Source organism: Rhinatrema bivittatum, chromosome 7, assembly GCF_901001135.1.
Source record: "Rhinatrema bivittatum chromosome 7, aRhiBiv1.1, whole genome shotgun sequence".
NCBI lineage: Eukaryota > Metazoa > Chordata > Amphibia > Gymnophiona > Rhinatrematidae > Rhinatrema > Rhinatrema bivittatum.
In genome coordinates this window covers 189,349,896-189,376,815 of record NC_042621.1, presented here as the reverse complement: position 1 = coordinate 189,376,815, position 26,920 = coordinate 189,349,896, and the positions used below count along the sequence as shown (strand labels likewise).

Here is a 26,920-nt window from a genome sequence, read left to right as displayed (position 1 = left end):
ATGTAGAAAAGAGAGAGGAAGGGCCAGAAATTAGTAAGGAATATGGGAAAAAAACCCAAAGGGAAGTGGGAGAATGGAAGAAGATGGGCAGGGTGATTAAAGGATGCAAGACCAAAGAGGAACCAGGTAGGTGAATTCTGAAAACCGTGGAAGAATCTGAGTGAGGAAGCAGGGATGCAAGGATAAATAAAAGCGCTGAAATGAAGCAAACGTTCCCTGCATTTCTCATGTGCACAATACCACCTTTAGCTGCATATTGCTGCCATGCACTGCGGTAATTTCATAGTTGTAGTGAGGGCTATGGAAGACAATGGCATTGCCCCAAGTCTTCGCCAAGCTACACATGTGCACCAAAATAATGGCACAAGCAAAAACCAGAACTAAAATGTGCTGCAGAACTTTGTCCCATTCTTACATCTGACCCTCAGAGCCCGATTTATTACATTTTTTAAATAGAGAATGAGAAAAAAAAGCCTCCTGGAGCTTATATACTAAAGCAGGGGTGGTCCACAATACTGGTGCTTATCCGAGTCGAGGGCCGGAGTCTCCCTTTGAGAGCAGGGGGGAGGGGAGGGTGTTCCCCCTTCAAACTCCATGAACAAGAACCACACCAATAAAAAGATTAATTCAACATAATTAACAAATAGAATACCGGTACTTAAAAGCTCATATAAAAATGTTCCAAATAGCCATAAAATATTTCAAAACAGACACATCAAATAATAGCCAATAATTAAAGCTAGTAAGGATTTTAAAACATTTCCCCTCTCCATACCTGGGAACGTTTGATCTCTAGATGCCCTGAGATTGTGAGGGATCAGCAGGCAGAGAGGAAGGGGGGGAGGGGGTTGTCCATAAATGCGCTCTCTTTCTCTCACCTCCACACACACATATATGCTCTCCCTCACCCATACACACAATGCTCTCATCCACCCATATATACAAGCTCTCACTCACCCACACACACTGCTCTCTCATCTACCACATACACAAAAACATGCTCTCCCTCACATACACACAAATCTCATTATGGCACCCATTCATTCTCACACACACACACACACACACACAGCCCCCCAGGCAGGCACCCATTCATTCTCTCTCACACACATACACAGGGCAGCCTCATAGCTACTCTTGCTTCTCCGATGCTGTTGTCATTGTTGTTTGGAGAAGCTGATCCATCGTTGGAGTCGCTCTGCTGCTCCCCATCCTCTCTGCAGGCCACGCGGTATTGAAAAATCACGGTTGTAGCACTTCCTCCATGCTGATCTCATGTATCACGAGATCAGCAGAGAGAACTTGCTGCACTCACAAGCTTTTGATACTGCTCAAGGCCTGCAGAGACGACAGATGGGCTCAGTGTGTCTGGTGGTGCAATTGCGCAGCTTCTACACCGCTGGGCGAACTGAAGAGCCGGGACTTTTCTCTTCACTGCCCCTGGCAGCCGCATGGCCTCTTCTCTTCACTGCTGGTGGACTGGGGTCCACTGGCAGCTGCACGGTCTCTTCTCTTCGCCGCCCCTGGCAGTTACATGGCCTCTTCTCTTTGCCGCCGGTGGATTGGGGTCCACCAGCAGCTGCACGGTCTCTTCTCTTCGCCGCCCCTGGCAGTTACATGGCCTCTTCTCTTCGCCGCCGGTGGCATGGGATCCACCGGTAGCCTCTTCCTTTCTTCACCGCCGGTCGCATGGGGTCCATCGGCAGCTGCATAGTCTCTTCCTTTCTTTACCGCCGATGGCGTGGGATCCACTGGCGGCCACAGAGCCTCTTTTTGCCGCTGGTGGGATGGGATCCAGTGGAATCCTCTTCCTTTCTTTGCCTCTGGTGGCATGGGCCTCTTTACAGCTGGGTGCAGAGCCTCCTCTTCCTGCCCCGCTGCTCCCTCTCAGGTGAATATCACCTCCGGCCGCAGACATCCAGGTTGAAGTCATCAAATCCGCTTACCTGCGCGCGTTAAAAGCCGACAATTACTTAAGGAAGATACGCAAAGTATGTTTGGTCGAGTAACGGCTTAAAATTAGGAGTACGCATAGGCACGCTCGGCGTATTTTAAATCATATGCTCGTAAATCTGCGTGTGAATTAAAATTCCGGTGTACATTCACTTGCGCGTGTGTAGGGGCGCCTGCACCCTCGTTTTAAAGTTACCGTCCCCCTGTGCAGGTCCTAAAGTAAATCAGGCCTTTACTGTTTAAGCAAGTGTCCTAGTTCTTTAGGAAGCAGATTGAACTGTTAACACATCTCTTCCAAGCCAGGCACCCTCAGGGCAGGGAGGGATCTTCCCGGGAGTCCTGTCCAGGCTTTTCTTCCCGCAGTCTCGGCGGATTCCATCTACAGCTCCACCAGAGCACTAAGAACCTTTCATTGGGGAACCTGCTTTAAGGCCCTTCAACACCACCTGGAGGGGAAAAGAAAGAAGGAATTCTGTCTCCCTCTCTAAAGACTGTCTCAGGCGCAGTGGAGCGGCCAGGAAATCTGATCTGTGTGAGTTTTTACTGCAAGCACCTGCTGGGTTCCTGGAGAGGTGTTATTTGAAGGGCCAGAGAACACATCATGACTGCCAGCTGAGTTGATCTGGAATGAAACACAACCCCAAAGGTTTTTATTGCATTTTAACTGGGAAAAATCTATGAAGCGCTCCTTCAGAAGGCTTTCCATGTTATTTATTAACATCTGTAGCATGCATAAACTATGTATTTGCAGTCTGAAAGCAGAGGTACAAAATGTACGGCTCTGCAGACAGCTTTAGAGGGAAGTGAAAATGTGCAAAATGAAGGGCTTTGCTTTACAAGAAGAAATATGAACCAGCTCTGTCTGACATTTCAACCTGTATTTTGTAGCCCAGAGCCATGCTGTGCTGAACATGAAAGCAGATTTTGAATCTGCTCCCACCTACGCGCTCTTTCACAATGCACCAACTGGGATCCTGAGCATGCTGTATGGAAAGGCAAGATTTATCGCCTTGTGTTTCTACAAAATGTTTAGCAGTGCCCTTACTGGGAATTAGCTGCAGGAAAAGCTTATCTTGAAGGGGTGGGGGAGAGGTGCAGTGGTATGGGCCTTGTGATAAAAGGTGGGTGGGGGGAGGGGTACATGCAGGCTGAGGATAGGAGAGGGCAGAGGTTTTTTTTTTGTAAATGAGGCCAGACAAGTGGACAATTATTCAAGTCTACTTAGAAAAAGCATAGTTTTGAGATTGTTTTAGGTTTTCTTGGTTAAGACCAATGGAGGGGCAGGAGAAGAAAGGCCTGCATCATTCACGCCTGTCACCACAGTGTTCCCCTCTCTGTCATCTGAAAGGCATATGTGAGGGAAGGGGTTTGGAGAGACTGACAACTATCTGACCTCTCTCTCCCCTCCATATTCTCCCCCCCCCCCCTCCAATCCCTAATTCCTTCCACTGACAGCAAGCCAGCATGAAACCTGATGAACGGGTGCAGCAGCGAAATCCAGCACTCTCTGACCAGCCATGTGTGACTCCCTGGAATCTTTTTGGGTAAAAAACCACCAAAGTTTGGTATCTCCTTAATTAGTAATGAAAAACTCTTTTTACAACAGTAAAATAGTGTTTAATCTACATTTCTTTCACTCTTTCCTTTATTTACATTTAGCTCACACCTTTTCATTGGTAGCTCAAGGTAAGATTTTCTTCCAGTCCGCATTTCAGTTCTATCTCCATCCTGCTCTCTCCTCCCTTTCAGTGTTTTACAGACTTTCTTCTTTTTTTTTGCTCCTTCCTCCCATATACTCCGTATCTTCTGAACGTTTCTGGAGTATCTGAAGAGTCCTCTAATTTACCTCCCCCTATCATTCTTAGGCCCCTTCACCCTCTTGCTGATTTTCAGATTGGGGGTCGAGGCAGTAATGTGAAGTCTTTTGATTAGCCTCATCTGCCTCCATCTCTGTTTGGCCCTTCTCTGTCTCAGCAGCAGGAAAGAGGAGAGAAGACAGGATTTCCCACTCTTAACTCTGCCTATGGACTCTCAACTGGGGTAAGAAGCAGAGGTCTGTCTCTCTGCTAGGGAAGGGGCTGGTAGAGCACATAATGCATATGACAGTAAGAATACAGTGGGTGAATGGGAGATGTGCTCACATGTGGATGCCACCTGCTGAATGCAGGTGAATTGAAAGGTGTGTAGCTACTATAGAAGCTCAGCCAGCAGAAATGAATTTTTCTGGACTCTGAAGTTCCAGGTGGAATTCTAAAATATCTGGAAAACTGTACTTTACCACAATAAACTTAAAAATAGAAGGCCTCAAACCTCTATTTTGCTAATTTTGACGTGTGTAGATAGTCTCTCTTAATTTTTATGGCAACTGACTTTGCCATAAAAATTAAGATTTCCAGACATAATCATATACCAAGAGATATATGTACTAAAGGTTTCCTCCCATTTTGTATCTATGGGAAATATGCTTAGCACAAATGCCTCTAAATCTCCAAAGGTAAGCAACAGAAGCACAAACACTAATGCATATCACGTCTATAATATGTTCCTATAAAGCAGGAGTTCTCAACCCAGTCCTCTAAACATATCTAGCCAGGCGGGTTTTTAAGATATCCACAATGAATATGGATGAGGTAGATCTGCATGCTCTGCCTCCACTGTATGCAAATCTATCTCATGCATATTCATTGTGGATATCCTGAAAACCTGACTGGCTAAGTGTGCCCAGAGGACAGGGTTGAGAACCACTGCTATAAAGAGTATACACAGCATGCTGAACAGATTACTTCAATTGACAATTCAAAAATGGCCATTGGATTTCAAGTAGCCCTTGCTAAAGACATAAGATTATGCCCTTCCTGGCTGCGTACATCCTACAAAAAATATATATATTTTATCTGATTCTTTAAAAATGAACATATGGAAAAATAATGTAGTGGTTTTAGGGTGGGCTGTCCTGATAAATGGAGAGGCACGTATATGTTTTCTGATTGTCTGAATGGGCTTGGAGATGACTATTATGATTCTGTGTGTCGAATTTTGTAATTTGGTAATCATTTTCACTTTATTCTGTAATACCTTTTGTGTTTGAATGTATTTTGTCTGTTGAAATAAACAGTTTAAAAAAATGTCAGCTGCAATGTTTGTGTGTTTAACTAATAAAAATCGTAAGAGATAATACTTCCACCTTGTTGCCACTACTGGTACCTCAGCCTCTTGCATTTCCTGGGATCAGCATGCACTGATTTCAAATAACGTGTGGTAAATGGAATTAGCGTGCATGAAAAGCAGAGTTGCTTACCTGTAGCAAGTGTTCTCCGAGGACAGCAGAATGTTAGTCCTCGCACATGGGTGACATCATCGGATGGAGCCCAGCATGGAACTTTGATTTCAAAGAATCTAGAACTTTCAAACATGCCCTACTGAGCATGTGCAGCTGTAGGTAACACTCTGCCCCCTAGGCAGAGTCCCTCAGTCCATAATGTAGCTAATACATGGAGAAACCAACTTCCAGGGGAGGCGGGTGGGCTTCGTGAGGACTAACATCCTGCTGTCTTCGGAGAATACCTGTTACAAGTAAGTAACTCTGCTTTCTCCATGGGCAAGCTCCAAGGGCAAGCTTGGGATTCACACATGGGTGAATCCCAAGCTATAGATTGTCTGAGCAGGACAAAGCGGAAAACTGCACTGCGCTGAAAGCACCACCTCTCTCCCTTTTGGTTGTGAGGCAGCCGACCCACAAAGGGATCTAGACGGGAAAAGAATTGGGTTCTACAAAGAGAAAACCATAAAAAAGACCGAGACACAAAATTACGATGCATAACAGAGGTGCCTAAGGCAGGGGAGTAATGCAAGTGCCAGCAAGAAACATTGTCTGCATCACAAAAAACATTACAAATAGGGTTTCGGATCAGAAAACCCTGACAACGACAGCAGATCTAGAATTCTTGGATGAAGTTTGCACAGTTTTCTTCGGTGTTACAAGACAACCGAAAAACCAGCTGGGGCTCGAGAACTCCCCAGAAAGAAACTACGGTCCACTGACATCCGAAGGACAGAATGTCTGTACAGAAGTATGCCCATGTTTGGCTAATAGGTATATTGGGCAGAAAACCCAAGTAACGTTTGGAAGAATAATCAGCAACAATGATAGCGTCTCTGACAGACCCTACATGCAAAAGCACCAGACATAGCTGACCAGCAGGACAGCATCAAGAGTTTCAGGGGATGAAAGGCAATCCCAGAATGGGATCGCTAGCCCAAGCCCCTGAGCAGAGAAATACGTTAGGCCTGAAGCTCACCCACACTGCACCCTGTCAACGGCAGGGCTGTACATCCTGTCTACAGGATAGTTCAGGTGAGCACAAAGACCCTTTGGGCAACCTAGTGAAGTTAGAAAAGTTAAAGCAGTTTTGGCCAGAGCTTGGCAAAAATATAGGGAAAAAGTCATGTTTATCTTTCGCTGCAGGTATACACTAAGATATACCACAAATACCTTAGCTTTTCCTCCACTCCCCCCGAAATTCCAACTGGAAGTTGGAAGGAGCGAAGAACACAATGAGGCACTCCGCTGGACTGCTAGGGTAAGTATAAATCATTAGGTTGTATAACTCAAACCCAAGCGAATAACTCACTGCCAATTCCAGTAGGTAGTTACCCACCAAGAAAGAGCCCTTAGCCTGTTTGGAACAGCTGAAACAGAGAGCAAATTCCACATGGAAGAAATCCAGAAACACTCCAATAAGAGGCAGGAATCTGGGCTGCCACAAGTGCAACCCCCTGTCAAACAGCATTTCTTCACCGGCCTGGAAACTCTAAGGGTATGGAAAAGATTGTCCCTAACCTTGCTTAGGTATTAATATCTTAGCCTTGATAGCATATACTTCCCCCAAGGAAGCACACGGTCCAGTAAATAGAACAAGCATTGCATGAACCAGGACTCCCCTGTCCACAGACAGGGTCATCCTTAAAATGGGGAAGTATAGCTTGCAAGCCACTGCAACCAAAGTGTAGCACCTCTGTTGCGGGGTCCCTCGATCTCCAACTCCCTCAGCCATGGATATGGTGATAGGTTGAAAGGCATACTGCCAATTAGATGGATTAGAACCCTCCTCACTGAGGTAGGGTCCCACAGGTGATGACAATAGTGGTCCATATCAAAAAACGCCCATTGAGCTCAGCACGTATCAAAGGTGACTTCTGGACAGGAGAAACCCCTAATATTCACCAGGGAGCTACTCTGAAAAGGTTCCCTCGCAAAACAGACCTGCTGTGATTTAGGACAACCTAAAAAGAGCACTATCGCTCGACTAGCTCTCGGATCCCACAAGGAACCGAGAGCAACCACCAGTCAGAAGCAGTGACATGCCTTCTCCGGGAAATGGAGAATGAGGGACACCCCATTCACGAGTAGACAACCAGGCGTCCAGAAGGGAACCCATAACAGTTGCCCTGGAACTCAGTCAAATCCCTCCTTCCTGAAGGGACAGGAAAGCAATGGGATTTGGGGTCTCCTGATCCCGGAAAACCTGTCAACTCTCCAGTTGAGAGCTGAGACAATAACTGATCGCTGGGGTTCAGAAACGTCCAATCTGCCGCTGGCAGCCACCCTCAGATGGGGAAGGCCAACACAGTAATCAACGAATGGGGCCCAGCAAAAATGGTCAGATGACCGACACTGCCATCCCCTGACTCTGGCCTACAAGGAGATGCAAGGAGATCGAGGCTCTGGTTCAGTGTTAAACCTGCTAGGGATGGAGCCCCAGGGGCTTCCCAACAAAGGGGATTTGTGACATGGAAGGGGGTCGAAAGACATATTTCTTTTCTGAGAAAGGAGAAGACTCCCGACACTACCCTCCTGGTGTCTATTCCCCTTAGGGTTTGACCAGGATCGCAGCCTTAGGTCAGTCCTGTGGCAGCGGCACACAACTTGTTGTGCTCGCCACGAGGGAAACACACACACACACCCATACAGTAGAGGGCAACTGGTGTATACAGCCCTCTGATGTAAAAGCACACTGACCAGTACTCATACAGTGGTATCCCATCCTGTGGATGGCGGCCCACCTATGACCCCACTTGCTGTGCTTGTGGGTAGAATCCTATGGCACAGCGAGTACCGAGCATTACTTGCTAGAGTCGGTGGCTGCGTGCTACCAAAAGGCAAATCACAGAGTGCGTGATGACACCTTCCTCGCCAGTGCTCCCCAGCACTTTGTAGTGCAGAACTGATGAGGAGGCTGAGACCTTGACGTAATGATGGCAAAACCCTGGCATGGCTGAGAATTACACAGACAAGGAAAATGCTGCCTGCCATCGCTCGAGGCGCTTGGAGTAGATGCCTTGCCATACCTGACTGCACATGCTGGGCTCCACTGTTTTAGTATCTCCCAGTGAAGTGCATGGGAACAGTGTGACGACAGCATCCCCAGTACCACTGGCGCTCTGGGTATGGCATGGTGGAGGGTGGCGTTCTATGGAGTCTACCCCTCCAGTACCTCCACGAGGTTGGACACAGCCCTTGAAACTGGGCTCACCATAGTTTCCCTCACGGAAAGATAGCAGCGAAGCTTTTGTGCTCACCAATGATGGATACATCAAAGGCACCAAATGACGCTGCACCCAGGGCTTCAACAGTGCTTGTCTGAATTTTGATCAGTTTGTTGATATATAGCGCCATCCCCAGTGCCACAGGCGCCCACAGACCTCAAAAGCCCTGCAGCACAGATAAAGACCCCAGTGTCCCGACAGCCTCCATGGCGGCCCTGCACCTCAATGGCATCAGGGCAGCTCCACAATGCGATGGCATTGAAGCCATGAACTGAGGGCAGCCATGCACCTCGACAGCATCGAGGGCAGCTGCGGGATCAAGGCCATATACCTTGATGGCATCAAGGATGGCCACTCATGACCTCGATGTGATTGAGGGCATCGATGGCACCGAGGGCATCCAGAGCATCAACATCGAAGGCAGCTCCAATGGCATTGAGGGGGACCATGTGCTTGATGGCAGACCTGGTCCCTGACACTAGAGGTCGGTGCCACTACTCCGCCACATCGAGGACCAAGGTGCTAGATGACTCCAGTACATTGAGACTCTACATCTACAGATACTTTTGGCTCAGAAGGCCCTAACGGCACCGAGGGTGGTCATGCACTTCAACGGCATCGAGAGCACACTGTCACCTTGATAGAGTCAAGGGTGACCATGGCGCTCAATGGTAGTCCTGGTCCCCCACACAGTCCTGACATTGATGCATCAGATTAATGGTACGTTGGTCACAGATGTACATGGGCAACCATTACTGAGCATGGCACCGAAGATGCTTGTCCATGCTCCTGCCCACCCTCTCTCACAGACTGCACTACCATCACCGGCAAGCAGGAGGGGAGGCTACGTCTTCCAGGGCTCCTGCCCATGGAGACTAGTTCCTTTGAATGTGGGGAGCTTGAGCTCTCCCCCCAACAGGATCAGCATGGTCTTTGATCTCTGCACTGTCTCAATCTCCACTGACGCAGATCAATTAGTGACATAGAAACATAGAAATGATGGCAGAAAAGGACCAAATGATCCACCCAGTCTGCCCAGCAAGCTTATGCCAGTATCTGCTGCACTGTGCAGGTTATCCTCATGCCTATCAGTTTCCCAGACCGTAAAAGTCAGTGCCCTCAGATGCTGTCCAAATTCAATTTTCCCTAACCCCAGCATGGAAGCAGAGAGCCGTGATGGAGCCACATAAAAGTATCAGGCTTAATGATTAAGGGTAGTAAAAGCCGCATCAGCAAGTTACCCCCATGTTTATTTGTTCCCCAAACCGTCGGTGCCCTTGTTGGTTGTTGTCTGAATCCAATTCCCCTTTTCTCACTGCCGTTGAAGCAGAGAGCAATGATGGAGTTGCATTAAGTCTTGATACTGTTATTTGTCAAGGATCGCAAGTGCCACACCAGCAAGTTACCCCCAGTTACCCCCATGCACTCTTTTCTTTAATTCCATCCTCTAGCCTTTAGGGATCCACAGGGTTTATTCCATGCCCCTTTGAATTCCTACACTGTTTTCATCTTCATCACCTTCTCCGGAAGGGGATTCAAGACATTCATCACCCTCTCTGGAAAGAAATATTTCCTGACATTGGTTCTGAGTCATCCTCCCTGGAGTTTCATTTCTTGACCTCTAGTTCTACTGATTTCTTTCCAATGGAAAAGGTTTGACAATTGTGCATCATTAAAATCTTTCACGTATCTGAAGGTCTGTATCATATTTCCCCTGCACCTCCTCTCTTCCGGGGTATACATATTCATATCTTCAGATTCTCCTCATAAGTTTTCCAATGCTGACCCCTCACCAAACGACATGGAACTCCTGCCCGGGTAGAACTCAAGCAAGTCCCCAGGCTCAGTGGCTTACATGGATCACCCATGGACTGCATTCAGTTAGCCACTGCCATTAGCAATGGTAACATGGGATAGACTTAGTTTTTGGGTACTTGCCAGGTTCTTATGGCCTGGATTGGCCACTGTTGGAAACAGGATGCTGGGCTTGATGGACCCTTGGTCTGACCCAGTATGGCATTTTCTTATGTTCTTATGCCAGCACCTGACAAAGGTACAAAAACAGACAGAGCAAGGAGAAGACACAGATACTAAACTGCCAGTGCAGTATTTTATTTTTATAATAAGGGATAGAAATAAGACTCTTCTAGACTGCACAGCAACTTAGGCCCACCATGCGGCTGGCAGCAGAGGAAAGAAGAAAAAAAAAGGAAAAGAAATAAAACAACCATAAGGGAGCTCAGAAAAAATCACTTACAAAAACTGTGAGGAGAGAGCAAAGCTGAAAACCATGAGACCAACGGCTCCCATGCCCACACAGCTCCGCAGAAAAAAAGAGATTGAGGGACTCTGCCCAGGGGGCAGGGCGATAACTACAGCTGCACATGCTCAGTAGGGCATGTTTGAAAGTTCTAGATTCTTTGAGATCAAAGTTTCATGCCAGGTTCCAACCAATGATGTCACCCATGTGTGGGGACTACCATTCTGCTTGTCCTCGGAGAATGCAAAAAATGCATACTAAAATGAATTAGCATGCACTGACTGCCAATAATGCATGCTACTAGGATTTAGCATGCACCAAATGCAAACAATGTGTGCTAAAAGTACCCTGGGGAAAGTCTGCTCCTCCTTGTGGCTGCAAGGTAGAGGAGGTGAGAGAAGAGCACAGCTAAAGTGCTATCGTAACGTATTTGCTTCCTGAAGGGGGTTCAATGTCCAGAGTGAGGATCTGTGATAATATCTCTATAAAACAACACTGCATTCCCAAATAATATCTAGCTAAGAAATACATGACCTACCTAAACCTTTTTTTCCAATTAAGCAGATGGACTTCTAAATCATGTCCTTTAACGTACACTGTATTACACGATAACATTTATACGTTTTTCTAGCAAAGGCAAATAAATAAAAAAATGATCAGATTTTCCACATCTCTATAGGAAGATAGATAAATATGTTCATCACCACATACATTTAATATCCCATTCTATAATTATAAGGTGCTCTTCTTACCTCATCTATTTTTGATTGTCTACATGGGAAAGAAAAAGTGAACCCGACGGGAAGCTTTTTGTCTTTGATTTGTTTTTTCTCCATGAAATCTCCAAGGCATTCAGCAACATGATCAAAAAGCTGTTGAGGGAAATACAATTAAATAAGAAAACTGAAGAAAAGCAGCACTTTCTACCATGCCGACAACATCAAAGAAAAGAAAATGTCAAGGGGACAGCTTGCAAAAAAAAAAACCTGCGTAGCTGCATATTATGGGGGTCTGTCTTGAAGGGCGGAGTTGCCCAGGGTATACCAGCCTTTTTGTGTCCTTGCGTCCTTAGCACACCCACATGCAGCAGAGCGAACCTGTAACACTAAAGTATTGCCTTTCAACATGGCTGCCCAAAGACTGTCTTTGTTAAAATGTACAGCCATGGGTGTACAGCCCTCTGGGGCAGGGGAATAACCTAAAAATGGCTCTAGCCCTGTAGTTTCTCAAGTATGTTCCAATTTCTGTGGTTCTGGTTGGCCGTCCAGAAAACAACTGAAGGTGGCTAATTTCACTGATAATGCCTTTGAAGCTGAAAGTCACAATGGGGGTGGCGAGAGAAGTATGCCTTACACTAATTCACAATTTTGCAGAGAAAATAAAGCGAGTGGCAAAGTTATCTGGGTTAAATTACTTGCATAACTTTAGCCCAGTATTCAATGGGTCATGTTCCCGCTGAATATACTCAGCTAAAGTTACCCGGATAACTCCAGATAACTTTGCCGTTCACTGGCTTACTGAATATTGCTTAAAAAAACAAACCAAAAGCTAGCACTCAGCAGCAGCCACGCTCCCCATTTCAAAAGTATCTTGTGTTCTGACCAAGGATTTATCCTTTCACTGCAGCTATCAGTGAAGGAACCAATCAGTGGCAGGTGAAGTGAATAAATGAATATTACATAGCGGTTCTGCTGAGAGCTGTATCAGCACTTACTGTTCAGGCCAGCAGGAGAAGGAAAGGGCCTTTCCTCCTCATGACAGCTTAAAGACATTTTTAGGGGTTAGCAGATGGGAGGAAGGGTGTGGATTTGTGTGGCTGGGGGGACTCTCTCATCACTATTCAGTTATTGAGGAGGAAGGGTGTGGATTTGTGTGGGGAGGGGACTCTCTCTCATCACTATTCAGTTATTGAGGGGGTAGATGGAGAGGGTGTTGGCTGCTGATCAGCCCCTTCTTTTGTTTTTGTTGGGGTGCTTTGCAGTTATCCAGAAAACTTTACCCGGCTAGTGCTGATATTTCAGCCCCTGAAATAGCCCCCGCCCTACTCTTTTTTTTTTTTTATCTGACTTGGCTAAGTTTTAGCCGGGTACTGACTTAGCCAGTTCATGGGGAGGGAAATTCAAACCTCGGGGGGTTTGTCTGGTTAAGTTATTTTAATTGTTAGTTCAGTTTGAAATTTTTTTGTACATCGCCTTGTTTTACAAATCTAAGAAATGTGATTTATCGAGTTACAAATAAACTAAACAGAACTGCGGGACTTTGAAAACTGACTTCTCTTCATTTCTTCTGTAAAGTGAGACGCCGCGTCTGCATGATAACTACAATGACCGGCCTGCGGTGCTGAAATGCTGTTTTAATAAAATCAGTGAGTACTACTTGAATGTACGCTAAAGTTTGTGCTGTGATGTCCTCTCTGTGCTAAACCGGAGCTTGCAAAAGTCCTGCTCACAACACGGCACAGATATCTTTAGACACTGAGACCAGCATGGCTGTACAAATACAGAGGCAATGATCAAACCCCCCCATCTTGGTGCAAACTCCACTGGTACTTGCACCAATAGTCACAGCAGAACTATAGGAGTAGGTTTGCTTTGTTGCCCCTGGAAAAACTATTTGTGCCTGCTTTTTCAGTGCAGGTCCTTTGTCCAGCCAAAACAACATGTGTAGTTTTGAAAATCTAAACGTTTTGTTACATCGTTGCCTCCCCTGACCTAACCCTGCCAAGTGCCTCCCAAACGATGCACATTGTAGAATCATCTGCATAACTTTACCCACATTCGGGTCGATTTTAAAAAAGGTGCGTGCGGGGAAAATGGGGGTTATGTGCACAAGAGCCAGGCCTCTTCCAAGGGGCGGGCCGAGGAGCAGGGCCGGGGCGGGCCAGCAGCATTGATCGCTGTCCTGGAGCCTCCCACGCATGCAACTTACTTCAGGTCAGGCCCTGAAATAAGCTGGGGAACAAAAAATGAAACAGAAAAAGGTAGGAATTAGGGGTTGGAGAGGAGAGGGGAAGGGGAAGGGAGGTTAGGGTAGGGGGTAGGGAACTGGGGAAGGCCGGGATACGTTGTCGTGCGAATTTTGCATAATTCTACCCTCTTCGCGTGCGCAGATTACAAAATCTGGGGCGCATTGGGCGTGGCCTGCTGATTTTATAACATGTGCGCGCCAGCGTGCAGATAATTATCAAAGAACCCACTTTCCACGGATAAAACAGAGTGGAAAATTGCCCTCATAGTACAGAAGGGCAACAATCAAAACTGCCCATGTTGGTGCAAACTCTTGAGTACTTCTACTTGCGGGGTTTGCACCAATCAACAAAGCAAACATCCGTGCAGACTTTTACTTTGATTATTGTCCCTGGGAAAAATTACATGCAGAGCTTTTGCCTGCCTTCTCTGTACATTATTTTGCCTCTCTGAAGCACACCTAATTTTGATTATATAGAACTACACGAGTTGTTCGCTGGCCTACCCTCTCTCCACCCCCAGGCCCACCTCTGCTCTCCGTAGGTAAAAGTACATGCACTGTTGTACTTGTACCTGTGGATAGCTCTGACTTCTGTGAGTAAAATGCCCTCTAACCTACAGAAAAGGCTTTTATTATTGCCCTCAAGGTTTATAGCTAAAATGGCGGCAGTAGTAGCTCTAATATCCAACCATCAAAGGATAATCAACAGGTAATGTGGAAGGATAAAAGTATTATAAATGTCCGTACAGCCCATCAAGTGTTTGTAACAGGGGACCTTTCATCTGTATACAAGAATTTTGGGCTATATGCTGACACCCTTCTCATTTCTTTGAATAAAGCTGTTGCAAACACTTGATGAACTGTACAAACATTTAAAATACATTTATCCTTCCACATTACCTGTTGATTATAGCTAAAATGACCAAACTGGTCCACTACACGAACACTGAACTCAGTGAGGAGACGGCAACCTACCCGTGCCCCGCTACCATGCATGATGTCTTCTGGTGTATCATAAATCTCGCTTTCCATCTGTACCGTCTGCTTCTTCTCATGAGAGACTTTCACACGCAAAATACGAAAATACGACCCTCCAAGATCCAGTGCAATAAAATCTCCTTTTTCTGTATTAGAAGACACATGGAGAAATGGATTAATTCAGAAAAGGATACTAAATGCTGCACAGCTTGTGTTACACGTGATTTAAGTCAGATGGCAGCTGTTCTTTGGCCTAGGTCTCTGAACAGCGATTCCAGTTACCATCAGACCTGGGCCAGCTACATCGTTTCCTCCATGTACCATGATGGCTCCAGGTCCCTTCTGGCTCAGGCCAACTGCAGCTGCAGTGTCTCCATCTGCACTTGGGTCAGCCACAGGGGCTCTAGCTCACTTTAGGCATAGGCAGGCTGGACCAGCAACTCCTGGGTTTAGGCCTGCTACAGAGGTAGAGGCTACACTCTCACCAGTGGCAGGCACCAGATCCTGGCGCCGTAGAATTTTCCACCCTGGGTATTATACATTTTAAATCTATTTTATTTTTTTTGTTTTGAAAGTAGTCTTCATCTTATTAAACAAACATTTCATTTATTTCATCACAATGAGTATTAAAATACTAGTGCAATGCATTATTGCAGCACTAGTTATTGGAACATGAAGTATATTCTAGAATGATCAGGAATGAATCTGTAACAGAAGGAATTTCCTTTTTCAGTTGTGGATTTATCTAGTGAAAATGAGGGATATGGTTGGTGCGTAAAACAGTGACAATCACCGCTGCAGGCCCTATTTACCCAGGCCTCAACTCAGCAAAATTCTTGGGCCATGAAAGTGGTTACACATGTGGAGATCTTTCACTTGCAGCATTTGCATAAAAAGAGGTGTGGATTGGTTGAGTGATAATCAGCCATCATGGAGATCTGACCCTGTGCACAACTTTTCACACATATCTCTGAATTTCACAGAAGAGCAATAGTGGAAATGACTCACGCACTGTATGGCGCTTTTTTTTTATTTGAATAATCTTAACTCTAGAGTTAATGTTGAATAGATCTGGCATATTACATTCTGCTTGCTCGCTCCATTCTCAATGAATGTGAAGTAAAACGTTAACCACAAAGGCACTCATTAAGTGAAGTACCTGAAAGAGGTCTTCTCATTAAATTATCAGTTTCCTAATCCAGATCATTACTTTCTGCAGCTAATGGGAAATAAACACAAGAACAGCTGGTCCTTCTTCAGGACTCAGCACATTAGGTTTTGCAGTCCAAACAAGCAGTGTGTACTCTGAGAACAATTTGTTTTACATGGTAAATTTCAATGTACTTGTTCCCCTGTATAAAGAATACGCAAACTGATTAAATCCTTAAGTGTTAATAAATATGTGTCCAGCAGTTGTTTTTCTTTCATTAGTATTCCTTCCACTAACAGAAAACTGATGGCCGCAGTGCATAAGCAGTAGAATGCAACTATTTTTACCAGTAAAAAATACATTTAAACTCAGTGGGCATAGGTGGGCCATTTCCCATGAAGGAGCACCAGTTCTCTCTGTCACGGTGGCAGGCCGTATTGCCAAGCACTGATATGACAACAACTGCCAGGGACGGGCAGAGGATTCACACTGATAGTGATCCTAACCCCACCTCTATCCTCTGCAGGTGGGGATTCATCACATCATGGTCAATTGCAGACTGCCATGAGATCTCCAGAAACAGGGAACAAATTATACCAAAGCTCCTGACTGTATTGAGGATGCTGCCATTTTTCTCTCGTTTCCAGAGATCAAAGTATCAAGACTCAGTAAACCCTTTGTTGAGGACTGCAATCATAAAACATGAACATTTGGATCACCTGTAACAATAAGAATGGTATAACAATAATTCTAAATAAAACAAAAAAGGCTAAATGATCTGTGAACTAACTGATTTTTTGGTGGCTCATGAGTTAATTCTTCTACATATACATTCCCCACCCTCCAGGCTTGTGGGAAGTGATTCAAATAAAAGAAGGTGTTTTGCATAGCAAGAGCAGAGCAGGGTGAAACAAAATCACCCACACTGCAACTGGTTCCGGTCAAAAGACCACCAGGATTCTGCCGTCTGCTGGCCATATGACAGGGCTCAGTAGGACACAGGCAAGCGCTCACCAAGGTCCATGATTGCTTTCCCTTTTTTTCCCAAAGGAATGCTGAAGAAGTTTTATTGATTTGTTTAGAAACATACAATTTTTTTGTGCTCTGTATTCTGCAACATTCCTAAGCCACATAAAAGTTCAAATATCTTGAGATATATGTATGGCCTGTGACTTTTTTTTGCCTCCTGTGGCAAGGGAAAGATATATGAGTCTGTGCTGTGAAGATTTACTTCCAAACAGCGTTCTTTGCACACCGCCATATTTTTAAGGAAGAGAGGCTTAAATGACTATTTGCATTTTGGTTCCACTAGTCCTTAGAGTTAACACTTTTCAATCTGTTTTTACCAATGAGGAGGATGGACTTCAGCCAAGTGAATGTCAGGATTTCATTAATTTCCGCGAGAAGTACTGAAGGATATTAAAGGCTAGGACAGACTAGGAGCTTTCTGGTGCAATTTTCAAATTAAGGAATGTGGGAATAAAACTTCCAAAGTCAGAAAAGAGGTGAGTGGCTAAAAAGAGCCATCTACGAGGTTTCCTAACTGGTTAAAAAAGGAGAACAAAAAATTGTTTACAGCCCACACAAACTCCTATCTGTGGTCGTGATCTAGAAAAGATGTCCAGGCTGCCGCAGGGATTTACTCCTGTCCACAGCCTTTTATACGTCCATGGTTTACCAGAATGAAATCAGTCGGATACTTTGGAAAAACAACATTTAACTCATGTATTTATTCAAAGTAATGTTAATGGCATGTGTGCCCAAGGCACGCTTGCACCCCACAGAGCAGTCCGGAGGGGTCATTTTAAATGAGGCACGTTCCCAAGTCACACTACACTTCAAAGGGGATTGATGCATGTAAGTTCCCATTGAAAATTACCCTACCAAATCTGCCCACACACAATGACACCTGCTAATTCGTGCGCACACATTTTTTTGAGAACTCACATACGTGTGCACTTATGAAAACGCAAACGTATGAGCAAAAGTGACAACTCCTCCTCAACCGTGTCCCCAAAGAAGCCTCGTCTCACTGCAGGTAAAACCGCTGGGGTACATTTTATAAATGTACGCACGGGCGTACTTTTGTTCGTGCAACAGGCGCGAACAAAAGTACACTGGATTTTATAAGATACGCGCGTAGCCGTGCGTATCTTATAAAATCCGGGGTCGGCGCGTGCAAGGGGGTGCACATTTGTGCAACCTGCACGCGCCGAGCCCAGCGCGCGCTGCCTATTCCCTCCGAGGCTGCTCCGAAATTGGAGCGGCCTCGGAGGGAACTTTCCTTCGCCCTCCCTCCACCTTCCCCTCCCTTCCCCTACCTAACCCACCCCCCCCGGCCCTATCAAACCCCCCCTAACTTTGTTGGCATTTTACGCCTGTAGAAAGCAGGTGTAAATCTGCGCGCGCCAGCGCAGGCCCGGGGACCTGCGCTGGCGCGCGCAGATTTACGGCGCAGGCCCGGGGGCTGGTCCGGAGGCCTCGACCACGCCCCCGGGCCTGCGCCACGCCCCCGGGCCCGCCCCCGAAACGCCCCTCCATGCAAGTCCCGGGACTTACGCGCGTCCCGGGACTTGCGCGCGCCGCCGAGCCTATGCAAAATAGGCTCGGCGCGCGCAGGGGGGGTTTGGGGTAGGTTTTCGGGGGGTACGCGCGTACGATACGCGCGTACTCCTTTGAAAATCTACCTCTCTGTGTATACAGGCCCTATGGGAAGAAGTTAATTTGCATATCGGATGGGCAGTTTTATAACAAAAGCATTTCCCGTGAAAATGCTTTTGAAAATTATATCTCTGTAAGCATTTACATTTTTCAGCAAATTCACTCAATTTCTTTTGCAGCGAATACACAGAGGCAGATTGCTTCCCAGCCTAATTCACTTCTCGGCATCATCCTCTCCCCCTAGCCTTTCCCTTTCCAAACAGTGTGCTAAGCCTCTTATTTTTAGCTTGCTGAGGCTGCAGTTATCCTGTGCGACTTGGTTGGTAAACAGAAACGTGAACCGGCAGGCACCCCGTGCAAATGCCAACCTTAAGCAAGTGACACTGGGGATCCACATCATCGGTGCGAGAGCAGAATCCCCAATGAAATCCGTCTTGTGGGTAGCAGTTACATGTAGAAATGGAAAGGATATTTCTGTACGCAACCTCAAACTGACCACAAGTCCCATAAAAGATTCTGCCGTGTTCTGTTTTTGATCAGTTCCATTTCTATGCCTGTTGTACAGTCTACAGCATATAACCAAGCCGGCAGCAATGCAGCATCCATTCAGCTGACACTAAATAGGCTGCATTCACATCTGATTTACCCTCTTTGTCAATGTGAATGGAGAGAAGGAATGTGACTGCCTCCTTTACCTCCTGTTTCAGTAATAAGTTAACAGATATTGCAAATGATGTCTCTTATGTGTAACAGAAGATGGCATTTTATGTTGGTTGAAGAAAAAACAAACACTGTATCAAGTCATCATACAGAGCAGCATCAGTCACGAGTCAAAAGAGATCATTCTAATATCTCATAAGTTAAACTCAGTATCTGAAAGACACTATAAGTGCTCTAAATACAATCCACAGGCAGTAGGCCGAGGCAAATCCTATGACTTACTCTGCTATCCAAGAATTCTTACCATAACTTATCAGTTGTTCTGCCCATGCCCTCAGCAGATCAGAGTTGTGATAACATTTCCAGCCACGTAAGGTCTACGGCATAAGTGCTGCCATACAATCTGGGTTCAGCTACAACACGATCCTCTAAATCAGTTAAATTAAGGATATGCAGTAGATTACAATAGAAGCACAAACTGTATTAGATTCCAGGATAAATTTTAAAAAAACTATGCAAGGCTTGGGGTGAGGGGGTGAGGAGAGGCTAACCACTGCACAAATATGTAAGTATGGAATATTTTTTAAAATGTAACATTACATCAAGTCAAACTGACAGTAAGCATTAGACATTATGATGCCTTGGATAGCATGCGCACAAGACCCGCCAATTAAATCACGTTTTAAAGTGCACAGACCTTTTAGTTCAACACCTGCAGCAGCACAATGTGTTTGGAGCTACAGATTTCCTATGCTCCACAAACTACACTTTTTCCCCTTGACGCCAGTCAATTACAGAAAAGAACACGCAGGTTCTCTTCTCTGCCTTGTCTGTGGTATGACACAGTTCTTCCTGAATTAGGCACGAGGCTGATCATGACCTTTCCCCATTCCATTGCTCCAAATATGCCATAAGTCAGTGAGTGGAAGAGGCATTTAGCAAAGTGCTTACCTGTAACAGGTGTTCTCACAGGACAGCAGGATGTTAGTCCTCACACAGGGATGACATCATTGGAAGGAGCCCCAGTCCGAAACTTTGAGCTCAAAAGATTCTAGAACTTTCAAACATTCCCTACTGAACATGTCCAGCTGTAGTCATCACCCTGCCCCCTAGGCAGAGTCCCTTAGTCCTTGATATAGCTCATACATGGATAAACCAACTCCCAAGGGAAGCGGGTGGGTTTCGTGAGGACTAACATCCTGCAGTCCTTGGAGAACACCTATTACAGGTAAGCAACTCTGCTTTCTCCGAGGACAGCAGGATGGTAGTCCTCCAACATGGTTGAATCCCAAGCTATAGACTGTCCAAGCAGGACAAAGCAGGAAACCACACCATGCTGAAAGCACCACCTCTCTCCCTTTGCATGTGAGGCAGCCGACTCACAAAGGGGTCTAGGCAGGAAAAGAGTTGGATTCTACAAAGAGAAAACCATAGAAAAGATTGAGACACAAAATCACGATGCATAGCAGAGATGCCTAAGGCAGGGGAGTGATGCAAATGCCAGCAAGAAACATTCTCCACATCATGGAAAACATTACAAGTAGGGTTTCGGATCAGGAAACCCTGACAAAGACAGTAGGTCTAGAACATCCTGGATACAGGAAAAAGTCTAGAGATGAAAACAAGAGAAGGACTCTTGGACGAAGACCATAGTTTCCTTCATTGTTATAAAGACAACCGAAAAATCAACTGGGGCACGAGAGCTCCTCGTAAGGAAACTGTGGTCTACTGGCATCCGAAGGACAGAATGCATCTGCAGAAATGTGCCCATTTTGGCTGATTGGCAGAATGGGCAGAAAACCCAACTAACGCTTGGAAGAATAATCAGCAACAATGGCAGGGTCTGTGACAGGCCCTATGAGGCAAAACACCAGACACAGCTGACCATTCAGGACAACATCAAGAGTTTCAGGGGATGAAAGGCAATTCTTGAATGGGATCGCTAGCCCAAACTCCCGAGCAGAGAAATACATTAGGCCTGAAGCTTACCCACACTGCACCCTGTCAAGGGCAGGGCTATACATCCTATTTACAGGATAGTTCAGGTGAGTAGGAAGGCATTTTCAGAAAAGCTAAAGGCAGTACTGGCCAGAACTTGGCAAAAATATAAGGAAAAGAGGTGTAGCTTTGTCTGCAGGTACACACTAAGATATACCACGAATGTCCTAGCTTTTCTCCCCCTCCCTTTGACATTCCAACTGGAAAGAGCGAAAAGCACAAGGAGGCAGACTGCTGAACTGCAGGGGTAAGAACAAGTCACTAGGTTGTATATCTCAACTCCAAGCAAATTATTCACTGCCAATTCCAATAGGAAGTTACCTACTGAGTTAGAGCCCTCAGCCTGCTTGGAACAGCTGAAACTGAAAGTGAATCCCCCAGGGAAGAAATCCATACAGGCTCCACCAAAAGACATGAAGCCGGGGTGCTGCAAGTGCAGACCCCTTCAAACAGGATTTCTTCAACGGCCTGGAAACCCTTCGGGTACAAGGGCAGGGCAAGGGCAATCTCAGAACAGATTGCCACGAACCTGGCTTAGGTATTAATACCTCAATCATGATTACATATACTTACCCCAAGGAAGCAAGCGGTCCAGTAAATGGAACAATCGTTGATTGAACCAGGGCTCCCCTGTCCACAGACAGGGTTATCCCTAAAATGGGGAAGTATAGCTTACAAGCCACTGCAACCAAAGAGCAGCATCTCTGTTGCGGGGTTCCTCTTCCCCCAACTCCCACAGCCATGGATATGGTGATAGGTTGAAAGACAGGTGGACCATGGCGCTTGATGGCAGTCCTGGTCCCCAACACTAGAGGTCGATGCTGCTACTCTGTCACATCAAGACCAAGGCCTCTGCTATTACTAGCAACAGTAACATGGAATAGACTTAGTTTTTGGGTAATTGCCAGGTTCTTATAGCCTGGATTGGCCACTATTGGAAACAGGATGCTGGGCTTGATGGACCCTTGGTCTGACCCAGCATGGCATGTTCTTATGTTCTTACTCTGGTACATCGAGATGATGCCTACGGCACAGAAGGTCCTTACTGCACCGAGGGTGCCCTGGCATCTCAATGGCATCCAGGGTGACCATGGCGCTCAATGACAGTCCTGGTTCCTGATGTGGTCCTGACATCGACGCATCAGATCATCAGTGCACTGGTCACAAATGTGCATGGGCAACCGTCTCTAGGCATGGCACCGAAGGAGAGGCAGCAAGCTGCTTGCCCAGGCTCCTGCTCATTCTCTCTCTTAAGGAGACTGCACTGCCATCACAGGCAAATAGAGGGAAGGCTACTTCATCCAGGGCTCCTGCTCATGGAGACTAATTCCTATGAATGTGGGGAGGATGAGCTATCCCACCCCACAGGAATTGTGTGGTCCTCCTTTTCTTTACTGTGTGAACCTCCATCGATGATGATCGATCGGTGAAATGACATGGAACTCTTGCCCGGGTAAAACTCAGGTGAGTCCCCAGGCTCAGTGACCTACACGGACTGATTGAATGCAATGACAAAGGTCCCCAGGCTCAGTGACCTACACGGACTGATTGAATGCAATGACAAAGGTACAAAAGCAGACCGAGCAAGGAGAGGACACAGATACTAACCTAAGTGCAGTATTTATTTAATACGGGTTAGTAATAGACTGTGTCAGACTGCACAGTGACTAAGGTCTGTCATGCGGCTGGCAGACAGTGGAATGAAGAGTTAAAAGGAAAAGGAAAGAATAACAGCTGCAACTCTAGAAAAAAATCACTTACAAAAACTGTGAGGAGAGAGCAAAGCTGAAAACCATGATACACACAGCTCCCGTGACCTCACGGCTCTATGGAAAAAAAGAGTCCAAGGGACTCTGCCTAGGGGGCAGAGTGATGACTACAGCTGCACATGCTCAGTAGGGCATGTTTGAAAGTTCTAGAATCTTTGAGATCAAACTTCCGGATCGGGGCTCCATCTGATTGTTTCACCCACGTAGGAGGACTACCATCCTGCTTGTCCTTAGAGAAAGGTAATGTTTCTGTCATATAGTGATGATTCTGATCCATGGTACCACTTAACAGAGTGCATTTTTATAAGTGGAAATGTGGTGATCGTTTTCAATCAAACAACACAATCCAATGGAAAATAAACAGGCAAATCAGCTGCAGGGTCCTCAGGAAACAAAATACTTAGTTCTGCTTCAATTCATTCAAAGTTTTTCAAAGTCTTGCTGCCTATTCATCTGGAGAGAACAATTTCCTTTAAAAGCAGTAAAAATTTCTTTCTGAAGGTCTTTTTCCTTTTATTGCTAGCTAGCTGGTGACCCTCACCGGCTCCCAGCACTGAGCAATCAAGCGGGCACAGGCTGATGGGTAGCGAAGGGCAGGGGTCACAGAGCTATCTGGGAGGATCCTGGCTCTGGCATGTACTTTTAACTTTGTACCCTTCAAAACTTTATATACCAGACCTACCTAGTCACAACAGAATATTTCACCAGAGGATGTTGGGACTTCTGCTTTAAAATTCATCCTACGCAGTACTTCCCAGTCCCATGATTCTTACCTGTTCCATCAGGAATTGACCTCACAAACGTGGGCAGCATCTTCACCGTAGCTGTAGGATTGAAGTCTCTGGACAGGCCATTCTCCATCTCCCTCCGAAAGCGAGCTTGAATATCCAGCAGTGTTTCATCAGAAAGTCGCATGGAGTAAAGATATTTATCAATCTGAATAAAGAAACACAATGCAAGAGACATAAAATGAGAAATCTGCATAAGCGTAAGTTTCTAGCCATTGGGCTGCCATTATACTGCTCAATGAGGGCAGATTGGAACAATTACATCATCCAAAGAAGCAAAGGGAAAAATGATCTTTCCATCAAAGCCCATACTTCTGAGCATGACAGAGGATCTCTGCTGCTGTCTCCTCCTACTGATCATGTAGAACATCAATCACTGAACCCAAAACACAATGAATACCCATCTACTTATATTATTTATTTATTCAGTATAGAATTTGACTTTCCAAGAAATTGCTCAAAGCGGAATTAAATTCATACAAAGAGCAACAATAAAAAACTGTGCGCCAAATTAAAAGGAGTTGTTCCAAAGGTAGCAAAGCAAAGTTGCTTACCTGTAACAGGTGTTCTCCAAGGACAGCAGGATGTTAGTCCTCACATATGGGTGACATCATCAGATAGAGCCTTGATGCAGAAAATTTATGTCAAAGTTTCTAAAACTTTGACTAGACACACTGAGCATGCCTAGCATGGCCTATACCACACATCCATGCAAGGTCCCTCTCCAGTCTTGTAACATAGAATTATAAAACACTCGGCAAGGTGGTGGGTGAGTTTTGTGAGGACTAACATCCTGCTGTCCTCAGAGAACATCGGTTACAGGTAAGCAACTGTGCTTTCTCCAAGGACAAGCAGGATCGTATCCCTTACACATGGGTGAATCCAATACATAAGGGGACCAACAGACACCCAACCAAATGCTAATGGGCACAACAACACTGTTGCTGTTGGTTACAGAGGGGGAGGCAGCCTGAACCTAAACAACAGGCCCTAGGCAGAAGAGTTGGGTTCTATACCTCAAACAGACTGGCCGAACCTACTGTTGCGTCGGCCATCCTTATCCAGACAGTTTTGGATGTGAATGTGTGGAGAGAACTCCAAGTCGCAGCTTTGCAGATCTCCTTCATGGGAACTGCTTGCAAGTGGACCACCGATATTTCCATGGCTCTGACAAAATGAGCCTTAACATGTCCCCCAAGATGCAGTCCCGCCTGGGCATAACAGAAGGAGTTGCAATCTGCTAGCCAACTGGATAGTGTCTGTTTGGCAACGGCAACACCCAACCTATTCTGATCAAAATAAATAAAGAGTTGTGTGGACTATCTTTGGGCTTCTGTCAGCTCCAGACAGAAGGCTAAGGCTCGCTTGCAGTCCAAACTGTGCAGTGCTTATTCACCTTGGTGCGAATGGTGCCTGGGAAAGAATGTTGGCAGGATGATGGACTGGTTAAGATGGAAGTCCGTCACTACCTTAGGTAGGAACTTAGGATGTGTACACAAGACCACCCTGTCATGACAAAACCTAGTGTAAGATGGATAAGTCACTAAGGCCTGGAGCTCACTGATCCTGCATACTGAGGTGACCACCAGCAAAAATATGACCTTCCAGGTCAGGTACTTCAGGTCACAAGCGCACAGTGGCTCTCAAAGAGCTTTCATCAACTGAGTGTACACCATGTTGAGGTCCCAAGACACTGTGGAAAGACTTATCAAAGGCTTGAACTGAAGCAGGTCCCGCATGAAACGTACAACTATAGGCTGTACAGAGATGGGTGTACCATCTATACCTTGGTGGTATGCACCAATTGCACTGTGATGAACTCTAACGGAGTTGGTCTTTAAGCTGGCATCCGTTAGGTGTAGAAGGTAATCAAGCAGTTTTTGTGTTGGGCAGGAGAACGGATCTAAGGCCTTCTGATCACACCACTCGGAAAACCTCCTTCACTTCAGCCCATAAGACTTTCTAGTGGAAGGCTTTCTAGAAGCCACCAGGACCCAAGACACATCCTCAGAAAGATCAAGCGGCTGTAGGATTAACTTCTCAACATTCAGACTGTGAGCAACGGGGCCTGGAGGATGGGATGCCGCAGTCTGCCGTGATCTTGCGTGATGAGATCTGGGGAAGTCCCCAGACTGAGCAACTCCCATAGGAGTGGAAACCAGATCTGTCTTGGCCAATGAGGGGCTGTGAGGATCATAGTCCCCCTGCCCTCACAAAGCTTCAAGACCGTCTTCACCACTAAGGGAATCTGAGGATACGCAAACAGAAGACCCTTGCCCCAATGACAGGCAAAGGCGTCCGTGGCTGGTTTTCTGTCTAACCTGTACAGGAAGCAGAACCAAGCACTTTCCTGTTGATTGGGGGCACAAACAGATCTACGTCCGGGCTCCCACAGAGGCAGAATATCCGATTTGCTACCCACTGGTCCAGGGACAACTCGTGGGGTCTGAAGGCTCAACTCAGCCTGTCCTCTACCATGTTCTCTGACCTGGCCAGGTACATGGCCCTGAGAAAAATCCCGTAGGACAGGGCCCATGACCAGATCTGGAGCGCTTCCTGACACAGGAGGTACAATCCATGCCTCCCTGCTTGTTGACATACCACACAGTTACCTGGTTGTCGGTTTGGATCAGGACCACTTTGTTGGACAGCAGATCTCTGAAAGCCCATAACATGTACCTGATTGCCCAAAGCTCCAAAGAAGTTGATTTGACAAGAGTGTTCCTGAGCAAACCAAAGACCTGGGGTGCAGAGCTTATCTACATGAGCTCCCCTCCCCAGGGTGGATGCATCCATGGTTAGGACAATTTGGGTAGGGGGACTTCGAAAAGAGATCCCCCGCTCTAGATCTGAAACTACCTGCCACCAGGACAATGGGTCTTGGAGAGACAGAGTGACTCGGATGCAATCCTGGAGGCTCTGAGTGGCCTGGCGCCCCTGCAACCTCAGGGACCATTGGGCTCTGCACATATATAGATGTGCCAAGGGGCCTCAACATGTGCCAGGCTGACACCTGCTGGCTCTGCTGAATCTCTGCCATGATGGTCGTCAATTTGACGGTCCTCTGATGAGGCAGGAAGGCTTTGGCCTGAGCCATGTCTAACAGGGCTCCTATGAATTCCAAATGAAATGATGGGCTGAGATGAGACTTTGGGTAGATGACAACAAATCCTAGTGAATCCAACACATG

At 46.2% G+C, this 26,920-nt stretch overlaps 1 protein-coding gene across 1 annotated transcript in view; it reads right to left on the bottom strand.

Annotated features, from left to right (window-relative positions):
* LOC115095651 (hexokinase-1) overlaps positions 1-26,920 on the bottom strand; it is a 117,950-nt gene that overhangs the window by 47,399 nt on the left and 43,631 nt on the right. The window contains exons 2-4 of the mRNA XM_029609662.1: positions 23,716-23,878; positions 14,702-14,850; positions 11,512-11,631 (exon numbers count right to left, since the gene is read on the bottom strand). Of these exons, the coding sequence (XP_029465522.1) occupies positions 11,512-11,631; positions 14,702-14,850; positions 23,716-23,878 (432 nt within the window). The remainder of the gene's footprint in view (positions 1-11,511; positions 11,632-14,701; positions 14,851-23,715; positions 23,879-26,920) is intronic.